The sequence below is a fragment of the Rhyacophila brunnea genome, unplaced genomic scaffold (genome assembly GCF_057557595.1).
Source record: "Rhyacophila brunnea isolate RB1 unplaced genomic scaffold, BYU_Rbru_1.0 scaffold_13, whole genome shotgun sequence".
Taxonomy (NCBI): domain Eukaryota; kingdom Metazoa; phylum Arthropoda; class Insecta; order Trichoptera; family Rhyacophilidae; genus Rhyacophila; species Rhyacophila brunnea.
The window spans coordinates 23,959,456-23,972,968 of record NW_028232785.1 but is presented as its reverse complement, the minus strand read 5'-3'; the positions used below and the strand labels follow the sequence as shown (position 1 = coordinate 23,972,968).

Below are 13,513 nucleotides of genomic sequence, written 5' to 3'. Positions count from 1 at the left end.
TAATAGGTATTGTTTAATTCTAATGCATGTTTTTTAAAACGTAGAATTTAGTGTCTGCCTATTATAAAAAGAAAGTGACTTTTTATTGGCTGCGCAACTTCACTTTTATACTAGTGAAACAAGTGGTAGGAAGAAGCATTATTGTATGTAAAGCCAATTGTCGAAATAATTTATATCATGAGTGCCTAAAAATAATTATTAACATACAGTCACTAGACACTATTTTTTTATTAGTCCATCCGACTGGCGGGCGACGCCAGGGCTGTCGACGCAATTAATTATATTGTAGGTACTTTTTAAATTTTATTTATAATATATTTTATTCAAGTTTTGTGCATCTAATGCCGGGTCCACACTGGCAACATGTCGCGTGACAACCTCGATAAATTTTACGATAATTATCATAATGGCTTAAGAACTTTTACGATAATTATCATACTTATCGTAAAATTTAACGAGGTTGCCGGCGACATGTTGCCAATGTGGACCCGGCTTAATATCCACTGTGGTTCACGTAGTGGAATGGACCTGTTGTTTCTGGGGTCAACTAATTCAAGAAGTAAACACCCATGATAGAATTTTTCCAGTTTTAGTTGCATTATATTCCAAAACTCATTTCCGATTTTATAAATGGAAATTTCTTGGTGTACATAGTAAACAAACCTACGAATAAAAAAAGACAGGAAGGAACATACTGATTCATCGCCATAAAAACTGGCAACCAAATTCGCCATTTTGGAAAGCGACGACTGCGTAAACAAATATCGCGTGGTTTGCACGTGTGCGGTAAACTTAAATAGGTAATTTTGTGTATTTTATGTTTGTGTATCATGCATTGTTGGCCATATTTTCCGGTCTTTCTTGATTGCAGTGACACTGTGTTTGACATATGTTCCTTCCAGTCTTTTTTATTCATAGAAAAAAACAGTATGTTCTATTAGTTATATAATGTATTATGAATCTGTAATAAAATAATACACAATTAAAATATTTTCAAATTGAAAAAAACACATTTTCCTAGCTTTGAGCCGTGCTCACTCATGAATGTCATTCTTCATTTAGGTAAGTATATACAAATTTTGATGTTATCTTGCAAATTAAACAGGTATCTGACCTTTTCACTATATTATACAATTATACATGTACCTACATGCAAATGTAATGTTTTCAAATAATTGATATGGATTATATACCATCGTATTATTTTCTCGAAATCATAAACATACTATAATAGTATTTGAGTATCAACCTATGCTCAATTTGAATTAGGTAATAATAATAATATACCCGTAGATATATCAATAGTATGTTTGCTACGATATCCACCCAAGTTATCAGTATGTACTTACAGGTTTGATTAAAAACTATGACGAAATTAACATTTTAAAAATATTTAATCCATATAATATTTTGACAGCCCTGTTTTCTGATCGGCGGACACGTGCAGTTGTTTATCAAATAATAATGTGTAAGACGGCCGACAATACCAATAATATTTTTTTTTTTTTTAAATAAAATCTCCGATGATTAGTGATTTTTGCGAAAATATCGATTTAAATTAACGTCCTAACGACGCCGATGTCCTTTTGATACTAGATTATATTTCAATCTCCTTCTCTTGAGCCCCCTCTTAAGCCACATTGCTTCTTGTACAGCCGAAGAGAGTGCTATGTATACTGTTTTCGTGCTGGAGAATGCGACAGTAGGTTGTCGTTAACTTGCGACCCCATGCGTCCCGCTATGTGCTACTGCCAGCCAATTTTTACTAGGTGGACACTTGTAGGCCAGCTATTTTTGGAATAAAATAAATCCCTTACAAATAAGAAATAGGAACAGAATGATAAATATTTGTGAAATCAACATGTTTCTCGAGTTTATCGTGAATATTTTCACACTAAAATGATAAATATTGTTTAGAAAATATACACAAACAGTTTATTCAGAAGTTATAATGTTTACAAGAATGCATGAGTTAACTCGTGCATGGCCTGACGCGACATACAGACCTACAAACTTATCTAAAGAATGGTTAGGGGAGCCACAGTCTAAAACTACCCAATCAAGACTCGCAACTGGAGAGAATCTGACATTCGAATGACGTTTTCGAAATGGCGTCCATATGATAGTCTGTAGTTCCATTTTTGACCGTTCTTTAGATAAGTTTGTAGGACTGTACATGCTTTGACGAGTTAACTCGACTCTGGCACTGGACTCAGCAATTAATATTAAGGTGTAGACGCACATGCGAATTTCTATTTATAGACACGTCTGCAGTACTCAAAGTCATGGTTATACGACATTATTTGTTGGTTGGTCTTTTATTTTAGTCATTAATGGTGGGCACATGGTATAGTTAGTCATTCTGCGTTCTGGCTTGGTGTGTACTGTTTTTTTGATTTACGAATCGTTTACCTCTCACCAGTAGGCAGTCTTCGCCACCGGTTGATAGTCATTCATTTAATTTTACTAAACGGAAACTTTTAGGCAAACGGAATGATGTACTCTATTAAAAAAACAATGATTTTTCATGTCCGGAAACTTGTACGTGTGCAGTTCGCCGTATCACACTTCACTGTGAAATGTTGTATCAGAAATATATAGTCGTATATTAATCCTTGCAGCGCTGACGGCACAGCTGTTGTGTCCTCATTAGGTGGCCATTAGATATAATTAGCACGTTATTTAAATGTGGTAATTAAATAGTAATTAAATGTTCCGCGGTGAAGCGGTTAAAGACCGTCCAACCTCTTTGGGTCGTATTGACAGTACTGACATAAAATTCATGTCTCAATAAAACACGGTTCTTTTCGGTTTACACTTTACAGGAAGCCAACAGCAAACTAACCTTTTACCGTTAGAAATAATATATTGTTAATTTTATTAAATTCAATTATTGTTTGTTACATGTTAAAATAATATTGATATAATATAATATATATTTACTTTTGTTGAATAAAACACTTTTGAAAATATATGAAAATTTTTTATTTTGATTTAGGTATAAAGATTATAAAAATATAACTATAGTAAACTAATCTACCTATCATGTATAAAATTCTCTTTGGTTTAAAATAGGAATGACTCAAATATCAATAGAAAAATATTAAATCTTTTTTGGAGTATCACGGAGAGTCGATGTCTTCGAAATATTGATGTGTAGACGTACGTATCCTCAACGTTCCTTGGGCTGACGAGTGACAAAACGTTGAAATTCTCAATCGAATGACAAAGGACAGAGAAATTCTGCATAGAAACCTGAAATCTACATTACTTCGGCCACATTAAGAGAGTACAAAAGTATTCCAAGGAAAAATTAACTTCAGAAATCCGTGGCACTTAATTGCGAATTACGATGGAACTGCTAATTATTGATTATCTTCGAATGCAATACATTAACCTGTTTGCAATTTTGTGCAAATTATTACTATTTATTTCAATTAGCAACTGTTTACCATATTGCATTTAAAGTATGAGCAATAACTATCACTACTGTCAAAGTTTTCAGTTTCGTGTCATGGCCTGATTATAGCGGGCCTTGTTTCATAGTTAACACATTCGCGGACACATGTTAGCTAATATATGTTAGTGATATGACACACATAAAATTTTTTAAATTTTTGATTTAGATAATAATATATAGAAATGAGTTAAGTCTTAAGATACGACACTATCTAATGGAATATGTATGAACTGTGACACAAGTAGCAGGGAACATATTGTTTTAATTCAAAACACGACTTCTATAAACGTCGTGTCGTATTCCGTTCCACAGTACAGGAGGTCAATGGACGTCCTGTCATATCACATCTCACAAAATACAACATTTATAGACGTCATGTCCGCGAATGTGTAAAGAACTTCCGTGATAGGTACGAGTGTAGCTCCGCTGAATTGAATAACCCTGATGGGGGCTAACCTACGATAGGGAATGGCACAAGAATGGAGATTTTATGAATGAAAATATAAGTGATGATACAGTTACTAGGGTTAATGATTAAGTCAGCTGTAATCCATGGAATTGACGGATTGAGTGAATCTTAAATTATGTTGAAATCATTAAAACAGTAAATGTAAAGCCGACCCTCGTAGTCCAGTGTGTAAGGCACTTTTTTTTATCTGGGGGCTCTTGGTTAGATCACTGTGAGGTCACATTATATTTATGTGATTTTCTCAAAGTTTTAGTGTTTAATTGTTTCACTTCTACTGCTATATAACTGTTTCACTGCACTACTGTTGGTGGGCCTCATGGAGAAAAATATAATATGTAGGTATATACATAATATAATATTATTCAGTGGCAAAGGGCGGAAGTAGGCTGTGGAGATCCGATATAAATAGCGCACACTAAACTTTATCAGTCATACTTGTTTGTTTTCATTGAACAAAAAATACAAATTGCAGATGGTAATGGTTAATTTTCAAAATTCAATTAACATTAAAAATATTCTGGAATCATTTTTAACTAATTTGTTTTTAACGATTGAGGAGGGGGGGTTAAAAATGTGGCATAATTTAGATGGGGGGAGTAAAAATTTTTGTAATAGACGGGGTCAAAAATTACTAAAAATCATGCGACGTCTTTAATGGATTGACCCTTTATATTATGAAGTTTGCTACAAATAAATCGGCATTGCGATACAGCTTGTCGTTAATATAAAATCATCAGTCTTAGTAATCTATTTCTTGCTTCACTTTCATATATTTAAACTCTGTATTCTAAAGGCGTTTATCAGAGTAATGTATGTCGGGAAGATCCCTAAGTCGTTTGGCTGCTTGCTCCGGGGTTAGGTCCCGCTGTGCTTGAGCCAGCAGCTCGTAGCCCACGAAGAACTTTCTTATCTCGGCCGATCGGAGCAGCGGAGGAAGGAAGATGGCGTGGAGCAGCCATTCTGGGGACTTGTTGCTTGCGTTTTCACTTCCAGTCGGTGCACCTGGTGATCAAAATAAATAAATGAATCGTATATAATATGACATAATAATTTTAAATATAGATTAGTGACACATACCTGTTATCAACAGGCTTTTGTTGGTTTCTGTAAATATTAAATAAAAGACGGGCCGAACCGCAACCCTGATCTCTATAAACAATTGAATAAAACACCTGATCTGGTTCCCTGCTCAACTACGTAAAAATTTATTTATGAGTAAAGGCCTTTGTCCGGTGCGTGAAAATCACTTACTGGGCGGAGGTGTAATTAAGATACATTTTAAAGTATAAATGATGATGGATGAAAGAGACAATTTTAAGACTAAATATAAGTATTCAAATATAATAAATTTTGCCGCGCATTGCGCTTCGGTGGTCCTAGTGATTCGTCAAATTAAAAGGATCATGCGAGCAGATTTGGCCAATCACGAGTCCTTTTTACTGGTCGACGCGGGTACGAGGAATTTGAAAAGAATAAGAAAAAGTCAGGAAGCGTCCCTTGAAAACTATGTACGGACCTGCGAAACTTATTGTAAAAACAAAATAATTATATAAACCTGTAAAGAAAATTTAAAATATAAGATAATACCAAGTTACACAGGAGACAAACGTGGTTTCATTTAATTTCTCCTCAATTTAAAATATCTTTTTTTGTGAATCCGGGGTTTGATGGACACCTGAGCTAGCCGCTGGAACCCTGGATATCTCATTAGGAGCAGTTTTTACATCTTCTTTAACCATGTCCGGCCCTTAGTTGGAGCAATTTAACACCACATGGCATCTCCAAGAATCCCTGTTGCTCACCAGTCTTCTTGCATCATGCCAACATCGTGTAGCTCTGCCATATACACTATAGTACAGTGGCAAGGGATGGAGGTAGGTTGTTAAGATTCAAAATAAATAGTGCACACTAAACTTTGTCAGTCATAATTATTTTTGTTTTCATTGAACTAAGAATCCAAATTTCAGATGGTGCTGGTTAGTTTTTAAAATTCAACTAAACCCTGTGTAAACCAAACCATAATTAATTGACAAAAAATATTCATATATCTATGAAATATCTAAAATCATTTAGCCGTCTTCCAAGGGAGCACATCAGCACATTGATGATTATAAATTAAATATGTAATCAACGCTGGTCTGAAAAGGAGTTGTGCTAGGTATGAAGCGCAATTAATAATATATTCAATTACTCAGGTGTGCACATAAGCGGGAGAGGGGGGGGTGGCGTGTTTCGGGCCTGGAAATTAAATTTTCTTCATTTCTGTCCAGTATAAAAACGATAGCAATCATTACCATGCCATCCCATGCTGTAGGGAAAGCTGCACTTGAACAGGTTATCGTATCGCGTCGTCAGCATCTTAATAGCCTCGGCCAGTGTCTTCCGTTGATCATTGCTGAGTTCCGTGATTCTCCGCGGAGTGTGCCCCAGTGGCAGCAGCATCGTCTCGAACGGCCACACTGCCCAGTATGGCACCACGACCAGCCAGTCCCTGTTTGAATACACCACGCGTTCCTGGAAAGGCAAACATCGACAACAATTGATAAACATATTTCTGAATAAATTGTTTGAAGATTACAACAGCTTGGTGGAGTGCATTTTTGAAGGTCTGATCGGTCAACATAAAAGTCCAGCAATTGTAATCAGTAAATGACAAACCTTCGCAGCTAACTCCCTCTGGACATAGTCAACCAGAAGCGTCCTCTGATACTTTCTGTAATAGTCCAGTTGGCATCTGAAACAATAAAAATAGCAGTGAAACTACTTTGCTATGTCGCATCTCTCACTCCACGTCTCTAGAATACCACTAAGATATTGTCTAGATGGCGCGTGTTTCACCGTGCTTTACGTGCCAGTACCAAAAATGTACTGCGCCCACATAACGCGTTTCATTCGGCAGACAACAAACTAGGTGACGTAATTCACTTTTGAATGGGCATACAAAATAAGCGGGAGTGCGAGAAGAAAGACTGCATCTTAGTCGTGACACACGGCTCCTGAAGATTTAATATCTCGCTTTAATTAATTTAATACTGGCAAGACGTATTCTTGTGGGTATACAAGCTAGGTGACATAATTTATTTTGGAATGGCTATTAACGTCGCGTTGTTGAGAATCTCGCGAGTGCTTGTGGACAGCTCAATTAAGGCCGGTTTGAATAAGTCGAGTAATTTAGCCGTGTGGCGAGTAATTCAGTAACTAAACGTGTAGGAACAGACAAATTTAGTAAAATCATTTACTTAGTCGAGTCAATCCATTTTGTTCTAATTTTTCGGTCAAGTAGCGACCCCCACCACCTTTCACAAAATACTAAGCACGCCACGAGACGTCTGAACACGTTATCTTTAGTCAAGTTCATTAGTAGTTGTCGTAGAATTTCTTCCTCGAATTCTTCTAATATAGCCATTATAAAAATGAAGTTATTAACTTATTTATTTTTGAACATACATAATTTGAAAACACTTCGAATCAGGTTCATCACACAGGTTCGAATCTTGCTGGGTGTCATATTTTTATAAAAAAAAAGATTTTTTTCTGTTGGTTATATAATTATTTTTCAGAAGTGTTTTTAAATTATGTATGTTCAATAAAAAGAATGTTATATTCTTAAATCTTGTGAGTTATTCATTGAATAAAAAAAATAGTAAATAATTTATTTTTGCTTTGTTACGTTGTGCTCTGTTCATTTTGACAACTCACTCACCCATGTACAGTGTTCGGACACTTTTCAGTTACTAAATCATTCAGTGGTAACTAAATCACTCACCACTCGACTAAACTGCTCGACTAATCCGAAGTGGTCTTTAGGTCACTTGTACTTGGAGAACGCACAACTTGTTACGCGAGAGTCAAATCGCACCATCTGCACAAGGCCTACGAGCAAGGCCTGAACTAAAATGAACCATAAGTGCGAGTGAGTAAGCATTCGGCATGCTAATTATCTCCACGCTGTGCGTTAGAGTAAGATAGAATTTCTACGGCTGAATTAAGTATTTTTTCAAAACGTCACCAGTAAAAATGGATTAGGTTCTACTGTGTGTTATAGGTACGCAAGAAACACGGCTTCATTTTACCGAAAAATATGCACTCTCTATATAATATCATTACTCTGAGCCTAAGAGAGTTATCGAATTGAACAGTGCCATCGGTGTACTCCAGTCACAGTACAGTGAGGGTGCATTAATAGAATAACAAGATACAGTTCCTACCTTTGTTTGGCAGCTGGCTCGGTAGGCAAGAATGAAGATGCCCAGATCTGACAGTGCGGATGAGGATTCGAGCATCCCATACTAGCACCCTTATTCTCGAAGATCTGTACCCATTGGTATTTCTGGCCCAACTCTTCTGCCTGGTTTACCCATCTAAAACGAAGAGTTTTTTTTTATCAAACAGTTAAGATGCTTTTAAACGATCAGTTTTGCTATCTAATCAGTCTCCGTTTCCGTCAAGCTATCCATTAAACTGACGTGTAAATGCAAAACTAAAGCGGCCCACTGAAACCAAAACGGAGACGAGACAGGATGGATTTTCTATCGGTTATCGTATCAGTTTTTAGAGTTGCCATTTAAATTGATGTGTAAATTAGTATGTTGCCATATTTTAATACTACTTTTTAATTTGGATTGAAATATAAGTAATTTCTTTAAATATAGGTACTGCACTACACCAACCAATATGTTTAGAAAGTAATTATAAAATAATATTCATTTTTAGTGGATAAAAAAATATGTAAACATACACCGCAACGAACTGACCTGGCAACTGAAACCTCGACTGAACGGACAACTTTACTGATCGTCTAAATACACCACCGTTTCAAAACGGAAACCTCGACTGAACGGACAACAGAACTGACGTCAAGAGATACAAATGCAATTGTATATTTAAGTACTTACTCGTCAATTACAGCTTTTATTTCGTCAAGTTTCATCACTGGAAGTGTCACTTTGGGGTTTGGGTGAAAACACATCACTCTGTAAATAAAGAAAAAATAATAATATCATTTGGCTGGGCTGGGATGGAACTACTGACGACTTACAAAAATGTTTTATGCAATAAAATATGCACTATAGCAGTGATTCCCAAGAAAAGATCTTCGTTTAGCAGTGGATCGACCCTGGCTGATGATAACGCAACAGTGACAAAGGGCGAAGGTAGGCTGTTAAGATCCGACATAAATAGTGCACACTTAACTTTGTCAGTCATACGCGTTTGTTTTTATTAAACTAAAGACTACAAATCGCAGATAGTTTTGGTTAGATTTTAAAATTCAATTGAACTCTACGTAAACCAAACCATAATAGATAATAGTCAAAAACTATTTGTATACCTATCTATAAAATATATAAAACTATGACATTAAATATACATAATTTTAGATATTATTTTATAGATAGAAGAATATTTTTTATCAATTATGGTTTGGTTAGGCAGGGCTTAATGAATTTTAAAAAACTAACCAACACCATTTTGTTATAAGTATTCTTAATTTATCGAAAACAAATAAGTTTGACTGAAAAAGTGTGCAGTATTGTTTGTCAGATCGCCCATAGCATAATACCTAAACTATTATGGTTCAGTTGAGGCAGGTTTTAATTAAATTTTAAAAATTAACTAGCACCATCTGCAATTTGAATTATTAGTTCAATGAAAACAAAATAAATAAGTATGACTGACAAAGCTTAGTCGGATTTTAACAGCCTACTTCTACCCTTCGCTACTGTGACACAAAATAGAAAGAATGACATACCTACAGGTCCCTCGCGCGGGCGCCATCTTGAAAAGGGGGTCTTCGGACTCTGGGGGGGCGGGCACGTCCTCGAAAAGCGCTGGAAAGTCGTTTTGGAATACAAAAGTCGACTTGTAATCAGGATTGACCTTTAAGTATTAAGCCAAATTTAATATTTGAACACCCTTAAGATGTTGAAGACCTTCTTGTATATATAGATGGAGCTTAAACCAGGGCTCGAAATGGACGGGAGCGCACCGGAACGCTGCTCCAGTTCATGAAATCTCTGAAAATTTATCGCTCCGTTTCGTATAAAAAACAATTTGACCGTCTGAGCTATGTAGGTTATATTATTATAACAAAAATCTAACATACTGATTTTTACAAAATATGTATACCTTATCAAATTAGATAAATTGGAAATATTTTCGGAAAATGATCTTGCGCTCCGGTTCGTAAAATTTTCCATTTCGAGCGCTGGCTTAAATACAGTGGCGGCTCGTCCATATGCACTGCGGAACTGCAGCACTCCCAAGCAAATTGAGAATAATATAATATACATAAATTTATGTAAGTACCTATATTATATGAAAATATCAATATTATTTAAGCGTGTAAAGCTCGCCCGCGCACCGATACATCCAATAATTATCATACACCGCAATACTAATATCAGAAAGTGATGAATCGCGTGATTTTGTGCAGTACCATTTTCGATGGAATATGCTCGAGTGGGCAAAGGAGAGGCGCGGGGAGCGGGGCTCGCAGCTAGGAACTTGCCATTTTGGTAGTATTTCGTGTTGCGTGCGGGTACAGTGGCTCTGAGCGCGGCACGATAGCTGTCGAGAGCAACTAAAAGGTGATAGACCTTTTTTCAAGGACAAAAGGCAGACGAAACAATTTTATAATGCAATAAAAATACATAAGTATAATGTTTAATTTCAATAATTTTGATGTTAATAGTAAAATATAATCCAAATAAACATTTTATTTTAGTTTTTAATCAACCACAGCACCCCCAGATATAATATCCACGAGCCGCCACTGCTTAAACCTATACAAGTGAAGCAAAAACATTACTACATTCATACAAACTCTCAAGATTCTTCAGCGTTCTATTTCTTACGTCAAATTGGAACTGGCTTCAGTGATTTTATAGAGAAACCAAAGAATGCATCATCTGGAAGAAGCGGGATTGCGAAAAATTCCGTCTTAATATAAGAGAAGATAGCTAAAGCCTTTACTCACCTGCCCATTTCCCCTGATGGCCCCTGGACAGAGGGGATTGGATTTTTGACCCTCCTTTCCCTGGCCATCATCACCGTCATCCTTGACCGCTTCTGTCTGGCCAGACCACGGCCTCAGCATGCGATGCGGAGATACCAGGATCCATTCGTCCTTCAGAGGATTGTAGCGAAGGTGCTGGTGTTCTGTCCGGTAGATAATAACCAAATATATAAAAGAGGAAGTTAATTATTATTATTATTAAGATCCGACATAAATAGTGCACACTAAACTTAAATACGTGTCAAGAATATGCCATCCGTCGAATACTGACAACTGCTCTCAGTTTATGCGTTGACGCTCATTTAATATTGGTGTATTACACACACTATTTTCCGTTCATAATGCGTGTTTCATTAACGTAGGACACTATTTTCGGCCATATCCGCCCCTTAGTTGGAGCATATAGACACACGCAGCGCCTCCAAGAATTCCTGTCGCTCGCCTTTGCTTCGTTCCAGGTCAAACCAGCATCATGCAGCTCCGCCGTATACACTCTATAGAAAGTATTTAGCGGCCTTTCAGGACGCCGGAATCCGGTCAGCTTGAAGAACAGGCAAGCCAGGTTGAGGTTCTCTTCTGGCATCCGCAACACGTGGCCGAGCCAGGTCCAACATCGCCTCTTCAATCTCAGCATAATGAGACGCTGCTTGGCGAATTCTCTTATCTCCTCGTTGCCCTTAAACTCATACTACTGCACACCCAGTATCCGTCGCAAACATCTGTTTTCGAAGCTCAGTATACGGTTGCTCTGAGCCTTCGTAAGGTGCCATGATTCGCTAGCATAAAGCAGCCCCGTCAGGCATTTGGTTTTGATCAAGTACAATCGTCCCAGACATTCCGCATCGAGTTGAATGTTGCTCCAGCCATTCTCATTCGGATAGCGAGCTTTCTCTGCAAAATGCCATCTCCCGTGATGTGTACCCCCAGGTATTTGAAGCTGTCGACGCACTCTATGCTTTGCCCTTCGCTAATCAGAGGGCAATCTGGATCAGGATAGGTGCTGTTGCATAAAACGTTGATTTTGTTCGCGTTAAGTTAAACCAACACTTACACATTCAAAACTCTGCATCAAATGTATAGTGTATTGAATATTGCCTATCGGAATTATTTTTATGAGCTATCTGCTCTGTGCTAAACACTGTTAGGTGAATCTGCAGGACAGAAGTTATATATCGGTATTGTGCAGTCGAAGCCGGTTCCAAGAAGCTATAAATTATTAGCAGTCAGAGTAAATGTGGACGTCATTGACGCCAGCTGTATTTTGTTATCTCAACCCCCTCCCGCCGCCTTAGAAATCAATAATAAAAAATTATCGATAGGTATTTTTTCAAAGTGGACACACTCAATCTAGTTTACTGTGAAAATGCCTGAAATAAGCAATTATATTTAGGACTTACCAGTTTCTTGGAACGGGGATTCCATGTTTACTCTCTGTAATCAGAAAAATATAAATATATTGTGGATAACAGTGGTGAAGGGTGAGTAGAGGTAGACTGTCAAGATCCTATATAAATAGTGCATACTAAACTTTGTCAACTATACGTACTATTTGTTTTCACTGAACTAAGACTACAATAATTCACAGATGGTATTGGTTAGTTTTTAAAATTCAATTATACCCTGCGAAAACCAAGCCATAATAGATAATAGTCAAAAAATATTCGTCTAACTATAAAATATTAAGGGATGACGGAGTCGCTAATGTAGGAGTTCGACATGATGATGAAGAAGTCGAAGATGGATGCAGGAGCGAGTTTTATTAGGCGTAACGACAGTTGGGTATTTCCCGAGAAAATCTTAATCTCGAGATTCGGGATTTCCAGAAAAGAATTCTCGAGATATCGGGAAATTTAAAAAAACCTCTAAAAATCCTAAAATCAGTGTAAAAACAGACAAATTCCAATAAAATATGACATTTTTAAATTTATATAATAAGACAAAGAAAAAAATAGAAGTAAGAAAACAAAAATAATTCAAAACATTACTTATTAAAATGGAATTTCAAAAAACACAGACTGTCAATCGCGACGTCTGACAATCGCGTACGCTTTTGAGACACAACATTCCCTGATGTTGCAAAAATTGCGCTCATTTTGAGTCGACGTTGGCTTAATTGTGTTAAATGCTCCGATCAGTCTTTGAACGTTTTGTGTTTTCTGTCCACTTTTTTTTTATATAGAAAGTCGTTTTTTCAATTAATATTTGATAATAAAGCAATCCCGAATCCCGAGAGAAGATTCTCGAGATCCGGAATTTCCCAAAACGTTAAAAATTTAAATTCTCGAGATTCGGGATGGAAAATCTCGAAAATTTCTCGAGATAATAATTCCCGTCGGGAAATCCCCGAAACCCAACTCTGGGCGTAACGGTTGTGACAATGAGAAGACAATACGGAGAATGAGATTCTTACAGCCCGGAAACTTATATTCGAGTGACATTTTGATGAAATATTATTCGCTATTTATACAGTCAAAATAATATACATTTCATTACAAACTTAGTACTTAAATAATTATATTGATAGAGTCAGCAACTAAAGTGGCATTTGCGTCAATGGACATCCGAGTAG

At 36.7% G+C, this 13,513-nt stretch overlaps 1 protein-coding gene across 1 annotated transcript; it reads right to left on the bottom strand.

The window, feature by feature from the left end:
* Positions 1-3,956: 3,956 nt before the first annotated feature.
* Positions 3,957-12,369, bottom strand: Galt (Galactose-1-phosphate uridylyltransferase). The gene is made up of 8 exons (XM_085940642.1): positions 12,342-12,369; positions 10,906-11,087; positions 9,679-9,806; positions 8,825-8,902; positions 8,138-8,290; positions 6,588-6,663; positions 6,224-6,443; positions 3,957-4,931 (listed from the first exon to the last, which is right to left on the bottom strand). The coding sequence occupies exons 1-8, from the start codon at positions 12,364-12,366 to the stop codon at positions 4,717-4,719; spliced, it is 1,077 nt and encodes a 358-aa protein (XP_085796768.1). The 5' UTR covers positions 12,367-12,369; the 3' UTR covers positions 3,957-4,716.
* Positions 12,370-13,513: the final 1,144 nt, after the last annotated feature.

Coding starts and splice junctions, on each gene's coding strand:
- Galt (XM_085940642.1), bottom strand. CDS start 12,366: ATGGAATCCCCGTTCCAAGAAACTG. Junction 8,903..9,678: donor CCCGCGCGAGGGACCTGTAG/GTATGTCATTCT, acceptor CTTTATTTACAG/AGTGATGTGTTTTCACCCAA. Junction 8,291..8,824: donor ATAAAAGCTGTAATTGACGA/GTAAGTACTTAA, acceptor TCTTCGTTTTAG/ATGGGTAAACCAGGCAGAAG.